Source organism: Lonchura striata, chromosome 16, assembly GCF_050655825.1.
Source record: "Lonchura striata isolate lonStrDom1 chromosome 16, ASM5065582v1, whole genome shotgun sequence".
Classification (NCBI taxonomy): domain Eukaryota; kingdom Metazoa; phylum Chordata; class Aves; order Passeriformes; family Estrildidae; genus Lonchura; species Lonchura striata.
The window spans coordinates 5,110,610-5,129,682 of record NC_140718.1 but is presented as its reverse complement, the minus strand read 5'-3'; the positions used below and the strand labels follow the sequence as shown (position 1 = coordinate 5,129,682).

At 45.4% G+C, this 19,073-nt stretch overlaps 2 protein-coding genes across 7 annotated transcripts in view; both read right to left on the bottom strand.

The window, feature by feature from the left end:
* EIF3CL (eukaryotic translation initiation factor 3 subunit C like) overlaps positions 1–8,868 on the bottom strand; it is a 58,434-nt gene extending 49,566 nt beyond the window's left edge. Inside the window, exons 1-6 of one of the 3 annotated variants that reach the window (XM_085593473.1) lie at positions 8,777–8,868; positions 6,948–7,066; positions 5,345–5,410; positions 3,813–3,888; positions 2,631–2,744; positions 1,401–1,526 (exon numbers count right to left, since the gene is read on the bottom strand). In XM_085593473.1, the coding sequence (XP_085449599.1) occupies positions 1,401–1,526; positions 2,631–2,744; positions 3,813–3,888; positions 5,345–5,410; positions 6,948–7,045 (480 nt within the window). In that variant the 5' untranslated portion in view covers positions 7,046–7,066; positions 8,777–8,868. Of the gene's footprint in view, positions 1–1,400; positions 1,527–2,272; positions 2,610–2,630; positions 2,745–3,812; positions 3,889–5,344; positions 5,411–6,947; positions 7,067–8,776 lie in introns of those variants that run through there. The other 2 variants (XM_085593474.1, XM_085593475.1) reach the window with 2 other exon arrangements.
* A 2,057-nt stretch (positions 8,869–10,925) lies between these two features.
* The window catches only part of CLN3 (CLN3 lysosomal/endosomal transmembrane protein, battenin), a 26,216-nt gene continuing 18,068 nt past the window's right edge, over positions 10,926–19,073 (bottom strand). For 3 of the 4 annotated variants that reach the window (XM_085593477.1, XM_085593476.1, XM_085593478.1), the window contains 3 exons: positions 17,841–17,934; positions 14,678–14,821; positions 10,926–13,991 (listed from right to left, as the gene is read on the bottom strand). In XM_085593477.1, the coding sequence (XP_085449603.1) occupies positions 13,872–13,991; positions 14,678–14,821; positions 17,841–17,934 (358 nt within the window). In that variant the 3' untranslated portion in view covers positions 10,926–13,871. The remainder of the gene's footprint in view (positions 13,992–14,677; positions 14,822–17,840; positions 17,935–19,073) is intronic. The other variant, XR_014958703.1, reaches the window with a different exon arrangement.

Sequence of the window (19,073 nt, the reverse complement as noted above, 5' to 3'; positions counted from 1 at the left end):
TTTCTCCCCCATTTTTTCCCTAATTTTATCCTATTTTTTCCCCAATTTTCCCCCATTTTTTCCCCAATTTTCTCCCATTTTTTTCCCATTTTTTCCCCAATTTCCCCCTTTTTTTTGTCATTTTTTTCTCTTTTTTTTTGCCATTTCTCCCCCATTTTTCCCCAATTTCCCCCTTTTTTTTGTCATTTTTTTCTCAATTTTTTTGCCATTTCTCCCCCATTTTTTCCCCAATTTTATTCTATTTTTCCCCCAATTTTCCCCCATTTTTTCTCCAATTTTTCCCATTTTTCCCCCATTTTTTTTGCCCGTTTTCCCCCGTTTTCGCCCCATTTTTAACCCCTTCCTGCCCTGCCTGCAGGCCGTGATCTGCCCCTCGTAGTCCCGCTTGGATTTTCCCCATTTTTGGACATTTTTCACCCATTTTTTTGTCCATTTTCCCCCCCACTCTTTTCCCAATTTCCCCCCATTTTAAATTTATTTTTTTCCCCATTTTTTGTCCATTTTTTCCCCAACTTTTTGCCCATTTTCTGCCAATTTTTTCCCCATTTTTTGTTCATTTCTCCCCCATTTTTTCCACATTTTTTTCTCCAATTTTCTCCCATTTTTTCCCCAATTTTCTCCCATTTTCCCCCAATTTTCCCCCATTTTTTCTCCCATTTTTTCTCCAATTTTCCCCCAATTTTCCCCCATTTTTTCTCCAATTTTTCTCCCATTTTTTCCCTCCAATTTTCTCCCATTTTTCCCCCAATTTTTTCCCCAATTTCCCCCATTTTTTTGTCAATTTTTTCTCAATTTTTTTGCCATGTCTCCCCGATTTTTTCTCCAATTTTCTCCCATTTTTTCTCCAATTTTCTCCCATTTTTCCCCCAATTTTTTCCCATTTTTTCCCCAATTTCCCCCATTTTTTTGTCAATTTTTTCTCAATTTTTTTGCCATTTCTCCCCCATTTTTTCTCCAATTTTCTCCCATTTTCCCCCAATTTTCTCCCATTTTTTCTCCAATTTTCTCCCATTTTTTCCCCAATTTTCTCCCATTTTCCCCCAATTTTCTCCCATTTTTTCTCCAATTTCCCCCCATTTTTCCCCAATTGTCCCCCATTTTCCTCCCATTTTTTCTCCAATTTTCTCCCATTTTTTCCCTCAATTTTTCCCCATTTTTTCCCCAATTTCCCCCTTTTTTTTGTCAATTTTTTTGCCATTTCTCCCATTTTTTCTCCAATTTTCTCCCATTTTTCCCCCATTTTCCCCCCATTTTTTCTCCAATTTTCTCCCATTTTTCCCCCAATTTTCTCCCATTTTTTCTCCAATTTTCTCCCATTTTCCCCCCAATTTTCCCCAATTTTCCCCCATTTTTTTGCCCGTTTTCCCCCGTTTTCGCCCCATTTTTAACCCCTTCCTGACCTGCCGGTAGGCCGCGATCTGCCCCTCGTAGTCCCGGTTGTATTTCCGCAGTTTTTGCCTCAAAGAGCTCAGAGCTTTGGCGTTGTTTTTGTTCATTTTCTTCTTCCCCTCCTTGTCCTCCCACAGCTGCCAAAAAAATGGGGGAAAATGTCCAAAAACGGTGAAAAAACAAAAAAAAACGGTGAAAAAACACGAAAAAACGGTGAAAAAACACAAAAAAATGGTGAAAAAATACGAAAAAAACGGTGAAAAAACACAAAAAAAAGAGTGAAAAAACACAAAAAAAAGAGTGAAAAAACACAAAAAAAAAGGGTGAAAAAACAAAAAAAAAAGGTGAAAAAAACCAAAAAAAGGGTGAAAAAACAAAAAAAAACGGTGAAAAAACACGAAAAAACGGTGAAAAAACACAAAAAAAGGTGAAAAAACACAAAAAAAAAGGGTGAAAAAACAAAAAAAAAGGTGAAAAAAACCAAAAAAAAGGGTGAAAAAACAAAAAAAAACGGTGAAAAAAACACAAAGGGTGAAAAAACACAAAAAAATCCAGAAAAAATAAGAAAAACTCAGAAAAAAAAATAAAAAAAAAAAAATTAAGAAAAACTTCAGGAAAATTTGTAAAAAAAGTAAAAAAAAAAAAGGAACTGAAAAAAATTTTGAAAAATCTGAAAAATTCTGAAAAAAAACCCAAAAAAATTGGAAAAAAAAAGTGACAACACCACAAAAAAAAAAGAAAAAAAAATCATAAAAATTCAGAAAAAAAAGCGGAAAAAAATCGGAAAAAAATCCCAAAAAATTTCTAAAAATTGCCCAAGATGCTAAACGTGTAAAAGGACCCAAAATGTGTGTTTTTAGCCCCAAAATTTGTATTTTTTCACCTCGTTGAGGTAGTCCTCGAGGTCGGCCAGGTAGAAACCCACAAAAATGAAACTTTTAAAAAAATCAGAAAAAATTCAGGGAAAAGTTATTAAAAAAGTAAAAACCGTAAAAAAATAGAAACCTAAAAAAATTTTTAAAAATCTGAAAAATTTTGAAAAAAAAAAACAAAAACCAAAAAATTGGAAAAAAAATGTGACAACACAAAAAAATTGAAAAAAAAATCATAAAAATTCAGAAAAAAAAGCGGAAAAAAATCGGAAAAAATTCCCAAAAAATTTCTAAAAATTCTCCAAGATGCTAAACGTGTAAAAGGACCCAAAATGTGTGTTTTTAGCCCCAAAATTTGTATTTTCTCACCTCGTTGAGGTAGTCCTCGAGGTCGGCCAGGATGCGCAGGTAGAAGCGGGGAACGCCCTCCCGGTCCACCACGCCCTTGGCCTTGGTCCACGCCCGGCCCAGCAGCTCAAACTCCTGGGATTTGGGAAAATTTGGGGGAAAAATGGGGAAAATGGGGATTTTGGGGGGAAAAAATGGGAATTTTGGGGGGAAATGGGGAAAAAAATGGGAATTTTGGGGTAAAAATGGGAAAAAAATGGGGGGAAAGGGGAAAATTTGGGTTAAAAATGAGATGAAAATTGGGGATTTTTGGGGTGAAATTGGGGAACATTTAGGGTGGATTTTTAGGGTGAAAATTGGGGATTTTTGGTAGTAGAAATCTGAGATTTTTGGGCTGAAAAATAGGGATTTTTGGGGTGAAATTGAGGGCTATTTCAGCGGAATTTTGGGGTGAAAAATTGGGGATTTTTGGGGTGAAATTGAGGGATTTTTCAAGGGGATTTTTGGGGTGAAATTGGGGATTTTTGGAGTGAAATTTGGGGATTTTTGGGGTGAAAATGGGGGATTTTTCAAGGGGATTTTTGGGGTGAAAAACTGGGGATTTTTGGGGTAAAATTGAGGGATTTTTTGGGAGTGGAAATCAGAGATTTTTGGGGTGACAATGGGGGATTTTTGGAGTGGAAATGGGGGATTTTTGGGGTGAAATTGGGGGATTTTTGGGGTGAAATTGGGGAATTTTGGGGTGAAATTGGGGGATTTTTTGGGAGTGGAAATTGGGGATTTTTGGGGTGAAATTGGGGATTTTTGGGGTGGAAATTGGGGATTTTTGGGGTGAAATTGGGGGATTTTTGGGGTGAAATTGGGGAATTTTGGGGTGAAATTGGGGGATTTTTGGGGTGAAATTGGGGAAGTTTGGGGTGAAATTGGGGGATTTTTTGGGAGTGGAAATTGGGGATTTTTGGGGTGAAATTGGGGATTTTTGGGGTGGAAATTGGGGATTTTTGGGGTGAAATTGGGGGATTTTTGGGGTAAAAATTGGGGAAGTTTGGGGTGAAATTGGGGATTTTTGGGGTGAAATTGGGGAATTTTGGGGTGAAATTGGGGGATTTTTGGGGTGAAATTGGGAGATTTTTCAAGGGGATTTTTGGGGTGAAAAATGGGGATTTTTGGGGTGAAATTGGGGGGTTTCGGGGCTCTGGGCACCTCGAGGCAGCGGCTGACGTCGCGGATCTTCATGGCGTTGCGGATGGAGCGGATCAGGTTGGTGAGCTCCTCGTACCTGGCATTGATCGGGATCAATCGGGGGCGATCGGCACCGATCGGGATTGATCGGGGTCGATTTGGGCCGACTGGGACCAATAGGGATCAATAACTGATCAACAGCGGATCAATATCAGATCAATAGTGGATCAATAACCCATCAATATCAGATCAGTAGCAAATCAATAACCGATCAATATCAGATCAATACGGGATAAATAAGGAACCAACAACTGATCAATAACTGCTCAACAAGGGCTCAATAAGGAACTAATACCAAATCAATAATTAATCAATAACCAATCAACACCGGATCAATAACTGCTCAACAAGGTCTCAATAAGGAACCAATACCCAATCAATAGCTGATCAATAGCCGATCAGTAACTGATCAATAAGGGATCAAAAACTGATCAATAGTGACCAATAAGAACTCAATAAGGAACCGGTACCCGATCAATACCTGATCAACATCTGATCAGTACCAGATCAATAACCACTCAATAACAGCTCAATAAGGAACCGATACCGAATCCATACCCAAACAATACGGGATCAATAACTGATCACTACAAGATCAATGCCGGATAAATGCTGGATCAATACCAATCAATACGGGCTCAATAAGGAACCGGTACCGGATCAATACCCGATCAATACCAGATCAATAACCTATCAATATTGGTTCAATACTGGATCAATAACCGCTCAATAAGAGCTTAATAAGGAACCTATATCTTATTGATACCCGATCAATACCGTATTAATACCCGGGATCAATACCAGATCAATACCTGATCAATACGGGATCAATAATGGATCAATACGGGATCAATACCAGATCAATACAGGATCAATACCTGATCAATATGGGATCAATAATGGATCAATACGGGATCAATACCAGATCAATACAGGATCAATATGGGATCAATAGTGGATCAATACGGGATCAATAGCAGATCAATACAGGATCAATACCGGATCAATACCCGGGATCAATACTGGATATATAACCGATCAATACTGGATCAAGAACCGACCAATACAGAATCAATAGTGGATCAATACAGGATCAACACCGGATCAATACGGGACCAATACTGGATCAAGAACCGATCAATACAGAATCAATAGTGGATCAATACAGGATCAACACCGGATCAATACGGGACCAATCAATAGTGGATCAATACAGGATCAACACCGGATCAATACGGGACCAATACTGGATCAATAACTGATCAATACGAGATCAATAGTGCATCAATACAGGATCAACACCGGATCAATACGGGACCAATACTGGATCAAGAACCGATCAATACGAGATCAATTCCCGATCAATACGGGATCAATGCCCGATCAATAGGGGATCAATAGCGGCTCAATACCCAATCAATACAAGATCAATTCCCGATCAATGCCCGATCAATAGGGGATCAATACCCGATCAATACGGATCAATACCCCACCTCTTGTCGCGGGCGCTCCTCACCACGCGTTTCGTGTCCTCCTCGTCCTCGCTCAGCAGCAGCGGCCTGGGGGCGGGGCCAGGCCTCGGACACGCCCCTTTGCCTTGGCCACGCCCCCTTCCCCTTAAACCCCGCCCCTTTTCTTTTTAACCACGCCCCCTTTCCCTTTAGCCCCGCCCCCTCCCCCTTAAACTCCGCCCCTTTTCCCTTTAACCCCGCCCCTTTCCTTTTAGTCCCGCCCCTTTCCCTTAAACACCCCTTTACCTTGGCCACGCCCCCTTCCCTTAAACTCCGCCCCCTTTCCCTTTAGCCCCGCCCCTTTTCATTTTAACCACCCCTTTCCCCTTTAACCCCGCCCCTTTTCCTTTTAGCCCCGCCCTTTTTCCTTTAACCCCGCCCCTTTCCCTTTAGCCCCGCCCCTTTCCCATTAACCCCACCCCTTTACTTTTAACCCCGCCCCCTTTTCCTTTAGCCCCGCCCCTTCCCTCCCTTTTCCCTTTATCCCCGCCCCTTTCATTTAAACCCCGCCCATTTTATTTAACCCCACCCCTTTTGCTAAACCACGCCCCTTTCTCCTCAAACCACTCCCTTTAAACCCCAACCCCTATTTTGCATAACTCCACCCCTTTCCCCTAACCACGCCCCCTTTCCCTTTACTCCCGCTTCCTTCCCTTTAACCCCGCCCCTTTTTCTTTAACCCCGCCCCTTTCCTCTTTAACCCCGCCCCTTTCCCTTCAGCCCCGCCCCTTTCCATTTAATCCCTCCCTTTCCTTTAAACCACGCCCATTTACCCTTCAACCCCGCCCCTTTCCCTTTGAACCACGCCCCTTTTCCTTTAGCTCCACCCATTTCTGCTTTAGCCCCTTTCCCTTTAACCGCACCCCTTTCCCTTTAACCCCAGCCTTTTTGCATCTAACCCCGCCCCTTTTCCCTTAGCCCCGCCTCTTTCCCTTTAACCCCACCCCTTTTATTCTTTAGCCCCGCCCCTTTCCCGTTAGACCAACCCCTTTCCATTTAACCACGCCCCTTTCCCGTTAGCCCCGCCCCTTTTACCCTTTAACCACGCCCCTTCTCCTTAGCCCCGCCCCTTTCCCTTTAACCACGCCCCTTTCTCTTTAACCACGCCCCTTTCCATTCAACCCCGCCCTTTCACTTAGCCCCGCCCCTTTCCCTTTAGCCCTGCCCCTTTCCTTTAACCACACCCTTTCCCTTAGCCCCGCCCCTTTTTTCTTAGCCCCACCTCTTCCCCTTTAGCCCCGCCCCTTTTCGTGTCCCACCCATTCCCCTTTAGCCCCGCCCCTTTCCTTTTAGCCCCGCCCCTTTCCCGTTAACCCCACCCCCTTTACCCCTTAGCCCCGCCCCTTTCCGCTAGCCCCGCCCCGTTTCCTCTAACCCCGCCCCTTTTCCTTTAGCCCCGCCCCTTACCCTTTAGCCCCGCCCCTTTCCGCTCTAACCCCGCCCCTTTCCCTTAACCCCGCCCCTTTTCCATTAGCCCCAGCCCCTTTTACCCTTTAGCCCCGCCCCTCTCCCTTAGCCCCGCCTATTTTCCTTTAGCCCCGCCCCTTTCCCCTGGCCCCGCCCCTTCCCCTTTAGCCCCGCCCACTTGCTGTAGGGCCCCCCGGGCGCTTTGGGCGCGGTTTCGTCTCCGGACGCCGACGATTCCGACTCGGAGTCGGAGCCGGTGGTGAAGAATCGCGACATGGCGGCGGCAGCAGGGACGGCCTGGGGGACACGGGCGGATTTCGGCGATTCCACCCCAAATTTGGGCTTCTTCACACCGAATTTGGGAATCACCACCCCAAATTTGGGAATCAGCACCCCAAATTCGGGAATCGCCACCCCAAATTTGGGCTTCTTCACCCCGAATTTGGGAATCGCCACCCCGAATTTGGGAATCAGCACACCAAATTTGGGGATGACCACCCCGAATTTGGGAATCACCACCCCAAATTTGGGAATCACCACCCCGAATTTGGGAATCACCACCCCAAATTTGGGAATCACCACCCCGAATTTGGGGATCGCCACCCCGAATTTGAGAATCACCACCCCAAATTTGGGAATCACCACCCCAAATTTGGGAATCACCACCCCGAATTTGGGGCTCGCCACCCCAAATTTGGGAATCAGCACCCCGAATTTGGGCTTCTTCACCCCAAATTTGGGTGTCACCAACCCAAATTTGGGAATCGCCACCCCAAATTTGGGCTTCTTCACCCCGAATTTGGGAATCGCCACCCCAAATTTGGGTGTCACCAACCCAAATTTACTCATTTTCACCCCAAATTTGGGAATCACCACCCCGAATTTGGGAATTGCCACCCCGAATTTGGGAATCCCCACCCCAAATTCCGGCATTTCTACCCCAAATCCTCACTTTTCTACCCCAAATTTACTCATTTTCACCCCAAATTTGGGAATCACCACCCCAAATTTGGGAAACATCACCCCAAATTTCAGCAATTTCTACCCCAAATTTGGGTACCACCACCCCAAATTTGGGACTCACCACCACAAATTTGGGTATTCCCACCCCAAATTTTCCCATTTTCACCCCAAATTTGGGAAGTTCAACCCCAAATTCCCGTGTTTCTACCCAAAATTCCCACATTTCCACCCCAAATTTACTCATTTTCACCCCAAATTTGGGAACTTCAACCCCAAATCTGGGCATTTTTAACCCAAATTCCCTCATTTCTACCCAAAATTCCCCCATTTCTACCCCAAATTTTGACGTTTCCACCCCAAATTCCCACATTTCTACCCAAATTTCCCACGTTTTTACCCCGAATTTCTGAATTTCACCCCAAATTTCTGCGGTTCCCCCCAAATTTCCGCATTTCTACCCCAAATTTACTCATTTTTACCTCAAGTTTGGACGTTTTTACCCAAAATTCCTGCATTTCTATTCCAAATTTGGACGTTTCTACCCCAAATTCCCAAATTTCTACCACAAATTTGTGTTTTTTTCACCCTAAATTCCAACATTTCTACCCCAAATTTGGACGTTTTTACCCTAAATTCCGAAATTTCTACCCAAAATTTCTGCATTTTCACCCCAAATTTCCTCATTTTCACCCCAAATTTGGGCACTTCATCACCCAAAATCAGAAGAGTTTGACCCAAAACCGGAGGAATTTAAACCAAAATCGAAGAAATCTAACCCAAACCCGGAGGAATTTGACCCAAAATTTGAGGAATTTACCCCAAAACCGAATAAAAACTGACCCAAAACCGAAGAAATTTAACCCAAAACGGGACGAATTTGACCCAAATTTCGCCCCAAAACCTATAAATCTCAGCCCCAAAACCCCCAAATTTCGCCCCAAACCCCTCTCCTCCCCCTCCCCTCCCCCCCCCCCGCCGATTTTCCCGCGCTTTTTGTCCCAAAATCCCCAAATTTCGCCCCAAATTTCGCTCCCCCCCGCCCACCGAGCGCACGCGGAGCCGCGGGTCGGGAAGCGCCGTGAAGCGGAAGTGACGTGACGTCACTTCCGACTTCCGCTTCAACGCCTCGTTTCTCCGGGTAAAGGCGCGCAAAGGACGCTGGGAAAGCGAGTCCGGAAGTGGCCAAGCGCCAAAATCCGCGGATTTAACCGCAAAAAAGCGCCTCAAAAATCGCGATTTTGGGTCAGAATGGAGCGGTTTTAATACAAATAGACCTTTTTGCCCAAATTCGGCGGATTTGACCCCAAAAAACGCCTCAAAAAAATCGCAATTTTGGGTCAGAATGGAGCATTTCTAATAAACAATAGATCTTTCTTTTTTGCCTGAAATTCGGATTTTTTACCTCAAAATTCGCAAGTTTTTACCTCAGAATTATCGATTTTTTTTTTACCTCGCAATTTTCGGGTTTTTTAACTCTCAAAATCGGCCGATTTTAACCCTAAAATTCCGAATTTTACCCCCCAAAATTGCGTTTATGGGTGAAAATTGAAGGTTTTAAAGAAAATTCCATTTTTTTTGCCTCCAAAAATGCCTGATTTTAACATCAAATTCTGATTTTTAACCCCGAAATTCAAGATTTTAGACAAATATTTAAAGTTTTTTAATAAAAAAATTGCCATAAAATCAGCAATTTTTACCTCAAAATTTAGACCCCAAAATGTCCCAAATCCACCCTAAAATCCCATTTTTAGCCAAACCACCCCAAATTGATCCCCAAAATTCCCAATTTTAACCCAAAATTCTGATTTTTTTACCCCAAAATCCCCAATTTCTCCCCCCCAAAAATCAATATTTTACCCCAAAATTCTGATTTTCAAGCCTGAAATTCAAATTTTTTACCCCCAAATCCCCAAATCCACCCCAAAATTCCCAATTTTACCCAAACCACCCCAATTTATGTCCAAAATTCCCAATTTTAACCCCAAAATTGACATTTTAACCTCAAAAAAATACAAATTTTACTCCCAAAATTTCCCTTTTTTACCCCAAAATCCCCACTTTCACCCCAAATTTCTTAATTTTTACCCCCCAAAATTTTCCTTTTTACCCCAAAATCCCGTTTCACCCCAAAAAATCCAATTTTAACCAAAAATTCTGATTTTTTACCCCAAAATCCCCAATTTCCCCCAAAATTACATTTTTTAACCCCCAATTCCCATTTTTAACCCCAAAATTCCCAATTTCCCCCAAAGTCCCATTTTTTACCCCAAAATTCTGATTTTTTTCCCCCAAAATCCTCAAATTATATCCCCAAAATTTCCCTTTTTCAACCCAAAATGCGAAAGTTAACCCCAAAATCCCGAAATTTACGCCCAAATCCCCAATTTTACCCGAAAATTTTGATTTTCAGCCCAAAATCCCCAAATTTACCTCAAAATTCCAAATTTTTACACCAAAAATCTGATTTTAACCCCAAAATTCCAGTATTTAACCCTAAAATCCCCAAATTTCCCCAAAATTATCATTTTAACCCCAAAATCCTGAATTTAACCCCAAAATTCTGATTTTTAACCCCAAAATCCCAAATTTCACCCCAATATTCCCATTTTAACCCCAAAATCCTAAATTTTACTCCAAAATTCTGATTTTTAACCCCAAAATTCTGATTTTTTCCCCAAAATTCATTTTTTACCCCAAATTCACATTTTTAACCACAAAATCCCCAAATTTTCCCCAAAATCCCCAAATTTACCCCAAAATTTGATTTTTTTACCCCACAATCCCAAATTTCCCCCAAAGTCCCATTTTTTACCCCAAAATTCTGATTTTTTTCTCAAAATCTAATTCTACCTCCAAAATTTCCCTTTTTCACCCCCAAGTCCCCAAATTGACCCCAAAATTCCCATTTTGCCCCAAAATTCCATATTTTTTACGCCAAATTCCCAATTTTACACCAAAACCCCAATTTCCCCCAAAAGTCCCATTTTTTACTCCAAAATTCTGATTTTGTTTCCCAAAATCCCCTATTTCTATTTCCAAAATCTCCCTTTTTCACCCCAACATCCCCAAATTTCCCCCAAAATTCCAAATTTCCCCCAAAATTCCAATTTTTTTTACACCAAGTTCCCACTTTAACCCAAAAATCCCCAAATTTCCCCCAAAATTCTGATTTTTTTAACCGCAATATCCCACATTTTACCCTAAATCTCAATTTTTTTACCCCAAAATTCCAATTTTTCACCCCAAATTTCCCTTTTTTCATGGCAAATGTCCCCGTTTGGGGTCAGAGGTCACTCAGTGGTCACTCATGGTCACTCAGTGGTCAGTTCAGGGTCACTTTGTGACCGATCCATGTGGTCACTCAATGGTCACTCAGTGGTCACTCAGTGGTCACTCAGTGGTCACTCAATGGTCACTCAATGGTCACTCAGTGGTCACTCAGTGGTCACTCAATGGTCACTCAATGGTCACTCAGTGGTCACTCAGTGGTCACTCAATGGTCACTCAATGGTCACTCAATGGTCACTCAGTGGTCACTCAGTGGTCACTCAATGGTCACTCAATGGTCACTCAATGGTCACTCAGTGGTCACTCAGTGGTCACTCAATGGTCACTCAATGGTCACTCAGTGGTCACTCAATGGCTAATCCAGCGGTCACTCAGTGGTCATTCAGTGACCATTCCAGTGGTCACTCAGTGGTCACTCCATGGCTAATCCAGCGGTCACTCAGTGGTCACTCTGTGGTCACTTGTGGCTTGGTTTCCAGTGGTCACTCAGTGGTCACTCAATGACCAATCCTGTGGGCATTCAGTGGTCACTCAGTGGTCAGTTTGTGGTCACTTCCAGGGTCAATCCAGTGGTCACTCTGGTCACTCCATGGCCAATCCAGCGGTCACTCAGTGGTCACTCAATGGTCAGTTCAGGGTCACTTTCTGACTGATCCATGTGGTCACTCAGTGGTCACTCCATGGCCAATCCAGCGGTCACTCAGTGGTCACTCTGTGGTCACTTGTGGCTTGGTTTCCAGTGGTCACTCAGTGGTCACTCAATGACCAATCCTGTGGGCATTCAGTGGTCACTCAGTGGTCAGTTTGTGGTCACTTCCAGGGTCAATCCAGTGGTCACTCAGTGGTCATTCAGTGACCATTCCAGCGGTCACTCAGTGGTCATTCAGAGACCATTCCAGCGGTCACTCTGTGGTCACTCCGTGGTCACTTGTGGCTTCATACCCAGTGGTCACTCAGTGGTCACTCCATGGGCCAATCCAGCGGTCACTCAGTGGTCGCTCTGTGGTCACTTGTGGCTTGGTTTCCAGTGGTCACTCAGTGGTCACTCTGTGGTCACTTGTGGCTTGGTTTCCAGTGGTCACTCAGTGGTCACTCAATGACCAATCCTGTGGGCACTCAGTGGTCACTCCATGTGGTCACTCAGTGGTCACTCCATGGTCAGTTCACTGCCACTTCCATGGTCACTCAGTGGTCACTTCCAGGGTCAATCCAGCGGTCACTCAGCGGTCACTCCATGGCCAATCCAGCGGTCACTCAGTGGTCACTCAATGGTCAGTTCAGGGTCACTTCATGACTGATCCATGTGGTCAATCAGTGGTCACTCCATGGCCAATCCAGTGGTCACTCAGTGGTCACTTGTGGCTTCATACCTAGTGGTCACTCAGTGGTCACTCCATGGGCCAATCCAGTGGTCACTCAGTGGTCACTCCATGGGCCAATCCAGCGGTCACTCAGTGGTCACTCTGTGGTCACTTGTGGCTTGGTTTCCAGTGGTCACTCAGTGGTCACTCCATGGTCACTTGTGGCTTGGTTTCCAGTGGTCACTCAGTGGTCACTCCATGGCCAATCCAGTGGTCACTCAGTGGTCACTCTGTGGTCACTTGTGGCTTGATTTCCAGTGGTCACTCAGTGGTCACTCAATGACCAATCCTGTGGGCACTCAGTGGTCACTCCATGCGGTCACTCAGTGGTCACTTCCAGGGTCATCCCAAGGCCAATCCAGTGGTCACTCAGTGGTCACTCAGTGACCAGTCCATGGCTAATCCAGTGGTCACTCAGTGGTCACTCAGTCGCTACTCTGTGGTCACTCAGGGGTCAGTTTGTGGTCACCTCCAGGGTCACTCAGTGGTCACTCAGTGGTCAGTTCAGGGTCACGTTGTGACCAATCCATGGGGTCATTCAGCGGTCACTCAGTGGTCACTCAGTGACCAGTCCATGGGTCAATCCAGTGGTCACTCAGTGGTCACTCCATGTGGTCACTCCGTGGTCACTCAGTGGCTTCATTTCCAGTGGTCAGTCTGTGGTCACTCCTTGACCAGTCCAGTGGTCACTCAGTGGTCACTCAGTGGTCACTTCCAGGGTCATCCCAAAGCCAATCCAGTGGTCACTCAGCGGTCACTCCATGGTCAGTTTAGGGTCACTTTGTGACTGATCCATGTGGTCACTCAATGGTTACTCAGTGGTCACTCAGTGGCCACTCCATGGTCACTCAGGGGTCAGTTTGTGGTCACTTCCATGGTCAGTTCAGGGTCACTTCCAGGGTCACTCAGTGACCAGTCCATGGGTCAATCCAGTGGTCACTCAGTGGTCACTCCATGTGGTCACTCCGTGGTCACTTATGGCTTCGTTTCCAGTAGTCACTCAGTGGTCACTCCAAGGCCAACTCAGTGGTCACTCAGTGGTCATTCAGTGACCATTCCAGTGGTCACTCAGAGACCATTCCAGCGGTCACTCTGTGGTCACTCTGTGGTCACTTGTGGCTTCATACCCAGTGGTCACTCAGTGGTCACTTCCAGGATCACTCCGTGGTCACTCCATGGCCAATCCAGCGGTCACTCAGTGGTCACTCAATGGTCACTTCAGGGTCACTTTGTGACCGATCCATGGGGTCACTCACTGATTACTCAGCGGTCACTCAGCAGTCACTCAGCGGTCACTCAGCAGTCACTCAGTGGTCACTCAGTGGTCACTCACTGGTCACTCAGCGGTCACTCAGCAGTCACTCAGTGGTCACTCAGCGGTCACTCACTGGTCACTCACTGGTCACTCAGCGGTCACTCAGTGGTCACTCAGTGGTCACTCACTGGTCACTCACTGGTCACTCAGTGGTCACTCACTGGTCACTCAGCGGTCACTCCTGGCCGCAGAAGACGGCGTGAGCGGCCAGGGCCGCCCCTCCGGCCGCGGCGATGGCGACTTCGGCCACCAGAGTGACCACAGCGACGGCCAGCGGCTGCTGGGGGAGGGGCACCTGCGGACAGCGGTCACTCATTGGTCACTCAGGGGTCACTCAGGGTCACTCTGGTCACTCATTGGTCACTCAGGGTCACTCATTGGTCACTCATTGGTCACTCAGGGTCACTCATTGGTCACTCAGGGGTCACTCACTGGTCACTCAGAGTCACTCAGGGTCACTCATTGGTCACTCAGGGTCACTCAGGGTCACTCAGGGTCACTCATTGGTCACTCATTGGTCACTCAGGGGTCACTCAGAGGTCACTCAGGGGTCACTCAGGGTCACTCATTGGTCACTCAGGGGTCACTCAGGGGTCACTCAGAGGTCACTCAGGGGTCACTCAGGGTCACTCATTGGTCACACAGGGGTCACTCATTGGTCACTCAGGGGTCACTCATTGGTCACTCAGGGTCACTCAGTGGTCATTGGTCACTCATTGGTCACTCAGGGTCACTCAGGGTCACTCAGGGTCACTCATTGGTCACTCAGGGTCACTCATTGGTCTCTCATTGGTCACTCACTGGTCACTCAGGGTCACTCAGGGGTCACTCATTGATCACTCATTGGTCACTCAGTGGTCACTCATTGGTCACTCAGGGGTCACTCAGGGGTCACTCACTGGTCTCTCACTGGTCACTCAGGGGTCACTCAGGGTCACTCAGTGGTCACTGGTCACTCAGGGTCACTCAGGGGTCACTGACCTCTCCGGCCACGTTGGCGAATCCGTTCCCGTAGGCTCCGCCCCCCACCAGCCCCTCCCCCACCGCCAGCGCCGCGGCCAATCCCAGCCCGGGCAGCAGATGATTGACAGCCACGGCGGCCAATAGGAACGCGGCCAGCAGCACCTGGGGGCGGGGCCGGGGGAAAGGGCGGGAAAGGAGAGGAATGGGAAAAATGGGGAAAAATGGGGGAAAATGGGGAAAAATGGGGAAAAATGGGGAAAAACGGGGGAAAATGGGGAAAAATGGGGGAAAATGGGGAAAAATGGGGAAAAACGGGGGAAAATGGGGAAAAATGGGGGAAAATGGGGGAAAATGGGGAAAAACGGGGGAAAATGGGGAAAAATGGGGGAAAATGGGGGAAAATGGGGGAAAATGGGGAAAAAGGGGGGAAAATGGGGGGAAATGGGGGAAAATGGGGAAAAATGAGAAAAAATGGGAAAAAATGGGGGAAAATAGGGAAAAATGGAGAAAAAATGGGGAAAACGAGTTAAAAATGGGGGAAATTGGGGAAAAATGGGGGAATTTGGGAAAAATGGGGAGAAATGGGAAAAATGGGGAAAAATGGGGGAAAAATGGGGAGAAATTGAAAAAATGGGGGGAAATGGGGGAAAAATGGGGAAAAAGGGAAAAAAGGGGAAAAAATTAGGTTAAAATGGGGGAAATGGGGAAAATTGGGAAAAATGGGGAGAAATGGGGAAAAATGGGGAAATTCGAGGAAAAATGGGGAAATTGGGGGAAAAATGGGGGAAAAAAAGGGGAAAAACAGGGAAAATTGGGAAAAAGAGGGAAAATTGGCAGAAAATGGGGAAAAAATGGGGGAATTGGGGGAAATGGGGAAAAATGGGAAAAAAAGAGTTTAAAATAGGGGAAATGGGGAAAAATGGGGAAAAACAAGTTAAAAATTGGGGAAATTGGAAAACATTTGGGGGAAATGGGGAAAATGGGGGGAAATGGGGAAAAATGGGGAAAATGAGTTAAAAATGGGGGTAATGGGGAATAAATGGGGTAAAATTAGTTGAAAATGGGAAATTGGGGAAAAATTGGGGAATGGGGAATAAATGGGTTAAAAATGGGGGGAATGGGGAAAAAAGGAAAAATTGGGGGGGAAAAAGGAGAGAAATGGGAAAAAAGAGTTAAAAATGGGGGAAATGGGGAAATTTGGATTGAAATCGGGGCAGGGCTGGGATCTATAGGTCAGACAGGATCTATAGGGCAGGATCACAGGATCTATAGGGCAGGATGTATTGATCTATAGGGCAGATCTATGGGGCAGGATCCATAGGTCAGGATCTATAGGGGCAGATCTATAGGTCAGGATCTATAGGTCAGGATCTATGGGGCAGGATCTATGGGACAGACAGGATCTATAGGGCAGGATCCATAGGGGCAGATCTATAGGTAAGGATCTATGGGTCAGACAAGATCTATAGGTTAGGATCTATAGGGCAGGATCTGTAGGTCACACAGGATCTATGAGGCAGGATCTATAGGGCAGGATCTCCAGATTCACAGCTCAGGATCCATAGGTCAGGATCTATAGGGGCAGATCTATAGGTCAGGATCCATAGATCAGGATGCATGGGTCAGGATTTCAGGATCTATAGGTCAGACAGGATCCATAGTTCAGGATTTCAGGATCCAATGTTCAGGATCCATAGTTCAGGATCCATAGGTCAGGACGTACAGATCCATAGGTCAGGATCCATAGGTCAGGACGTACAGATCCATAGGTCAGGATCCATAGGTCAGGATCTCAGGATCCATAGGTCAGGATCCATAGGTCAGGACCTCAGGATCTATAGGTCAGTCAGGATCCATGGGTCAGGATCCATAGGTCAGGATCCATGGGTCAGGATCCATAGATCCATAGGTCAGGACGTACAGATCCATAGTTCAGGATCCATAGTTCAGGATCCATAGGTCAGGATCTCAGGATCCATAGATCCGGAGGATCCATAGGTCAGGATCCATAAATCAGGATCCATAGATCCATGGGTCAGGATCTATAGGTCCATAGTTCAGGATCCATAGGTCAGGATCCATAGATCCATGGGTCAGGATCTATAGATCAGGATCCATAGTTCAGGATCCATAGATCCATAGTTCAGGATCCATAGGTCAGGACATACAGATCCATAGGTCAGGATCCATAGGTCAGGATCTCAGGATCCATGGGTCAGGATCCATAGATCCATGGGTCAGGATCCATAGATCCATAGGTCGGGACGTATAGATCCATGGGTCAGGATCTATAGGTCCATAGTTCAGGATCCATGGGTCAGGATCCATAGATCCATGGGTCAGGATCCATAGGTCAGGATCCATGGGTCAGGATCTATAGATCCATAGTTCAGGATCAATAGATCCATGGGTCAGGATCCATAGATCCATGGGTCAGGATCTATAGGTCCATAGTTCAGGATCCATAGATCCATAGGTCAGGATCCATGGGTCAGGATCCATAGATCCATGGGTCAGGATCCATAGATCCATGGGTCAGGATCCATAGGTCAGGATCCATAGATCCATGGGTCAGGATCTATAGGTCTATAGTTCAGGATCCATGGGTCAGGATCCATAGATTCATAGGTCGGGACGTATAGATCCATGGGTCAGGATCCATAGATCCATGGGTCAGGATCCACAGGTCCATAGTTCAGGATCCATAGGTCAGGATCCATGGGTCAGGATCCATAGATCCATGGGTCAGGATCCATAGATCCATGGGTCAGGATCTATAGGTCCATAGTTCAGGATCCATAGGTCAGGATCCATAGGTCAGGATCCATAGATCCATAGGTTAGGATCCATAGATCCATGGGTCAGGATCCATAGATCCATAGGTCAGGATCCATAGATCAGGATCTCAGGATCCATGGGTCAGGATCAATAGATCCATGGGTCAGGATCAATAGATCCATGGGTCAGGATCTATAGATCCATGGGTCAGGATCAATAGATCCATGGGTCAGGATCCACAGGTCCATAGTTCAGGATCCATAGTTCAGGATCCATAGATCCATGGGTCAGGATCAATAGATCCATAGATCAGGATCTCAGGATCCATAGGTCAGGATCAATAGATCCATGGGTCAGGATCCATAGATCCATAGGTCGGGATGTATAGATCCATAGGTCCCACCTGGGCCAGCGCCAGCCCCCAGAGGCGCCGCAGGCGGAGGCAGCGCAGGGACGAGCGGGAGGCGAAGACGCCGGCCTGGTACAGCAGCTGCAGCCTGGGCGGGAAGGGGTTAAAAAAACCACATTTCGGGGCTAAAATTCCGCATTTCGGGGGGTTAAAAATTGGGATTGCTCGGGGGAAAATTTGGGGTTTTTTGGGGGTTAAAATGCGGGGTTTGGGGGTTAAAATTCGGGATTTCAGGGGTTAAAGTTTGGCAATTTTGGGGTTAAAATTTGGGATTTTGGGGGAGAAAATTTGGCATTTTGGGGGTTAAAATTTGGGGATTTGGGGGTTAAAATTTGGGATTTCAAGGGTTAAAATTTGGGATTTTGAGGTTAAAATTTGGCATTTTGGGGGTTAAAATTCGGGAATTTGGGGGGTTAAAATTCGGCATTTTGGGGATAAAATTTGGGATTTTGGGGGTTAAAATTCGGGAATTTTAGGGTTAAAATTTGGGATTTTGGGAGTTAAAATTTGGGATTTTGGGGTTAAAATTTGGCATTTTGGGGGTTAAAATTCGGGAATTTGGGGGGTTAAAATTCGGCATTTTGGGGTTAAAATTCAGGGTTTTGGGGGTTAAAATTTGGGAAATTTGGGGTTAAAATTTGGGATTTTGGGGTTAAAAATTGACATTTTGGGGATTAAAATTCAGGGTTTCGGGGGTTAAAATTCGGGAATTTTGGGGTTAAAATTTGGGATTTTTGGTTAAAATGTGGCATTTTGGTGGTTAAAATTTGGGGATTTTAGGGTTAAAATTTGGGATTTTGGGGTTAAAATTCAGGAATTTTAGCGTTAAAATTTGGGATTTTGGGGTTATAATTTGGCATTTTTGGGGGTTAAAATTCGGGAATTTGGGGGTTAAAATTTGGGAATTTTCGAGAAAAAATTTGGGAAGTTTTGGGAGAGAATTGGGAATTTTGGGGATAAAATTTGGGAATTTTTGAAGGTAAAATTTGGAATTTTTGGGGTTAGAATTGGGAACTTTTGAGGATAAAATTGGGAATTTTTGGGGTTAAAATTTGGGGATTTTAGGCAGAAAAATTGGAATTTTTGGGGATAAAATTTGGGAGTTTTGGGGAAAAAATTTGGAGATTTTGAGGATGAATTTTGGGGATAAAAATTGTAAATTTTGGGGTAAATTTGGGGATTTTTTGAGTTAAAAATCGCGATTTTGGTTTTAAAAACTGGGAATTT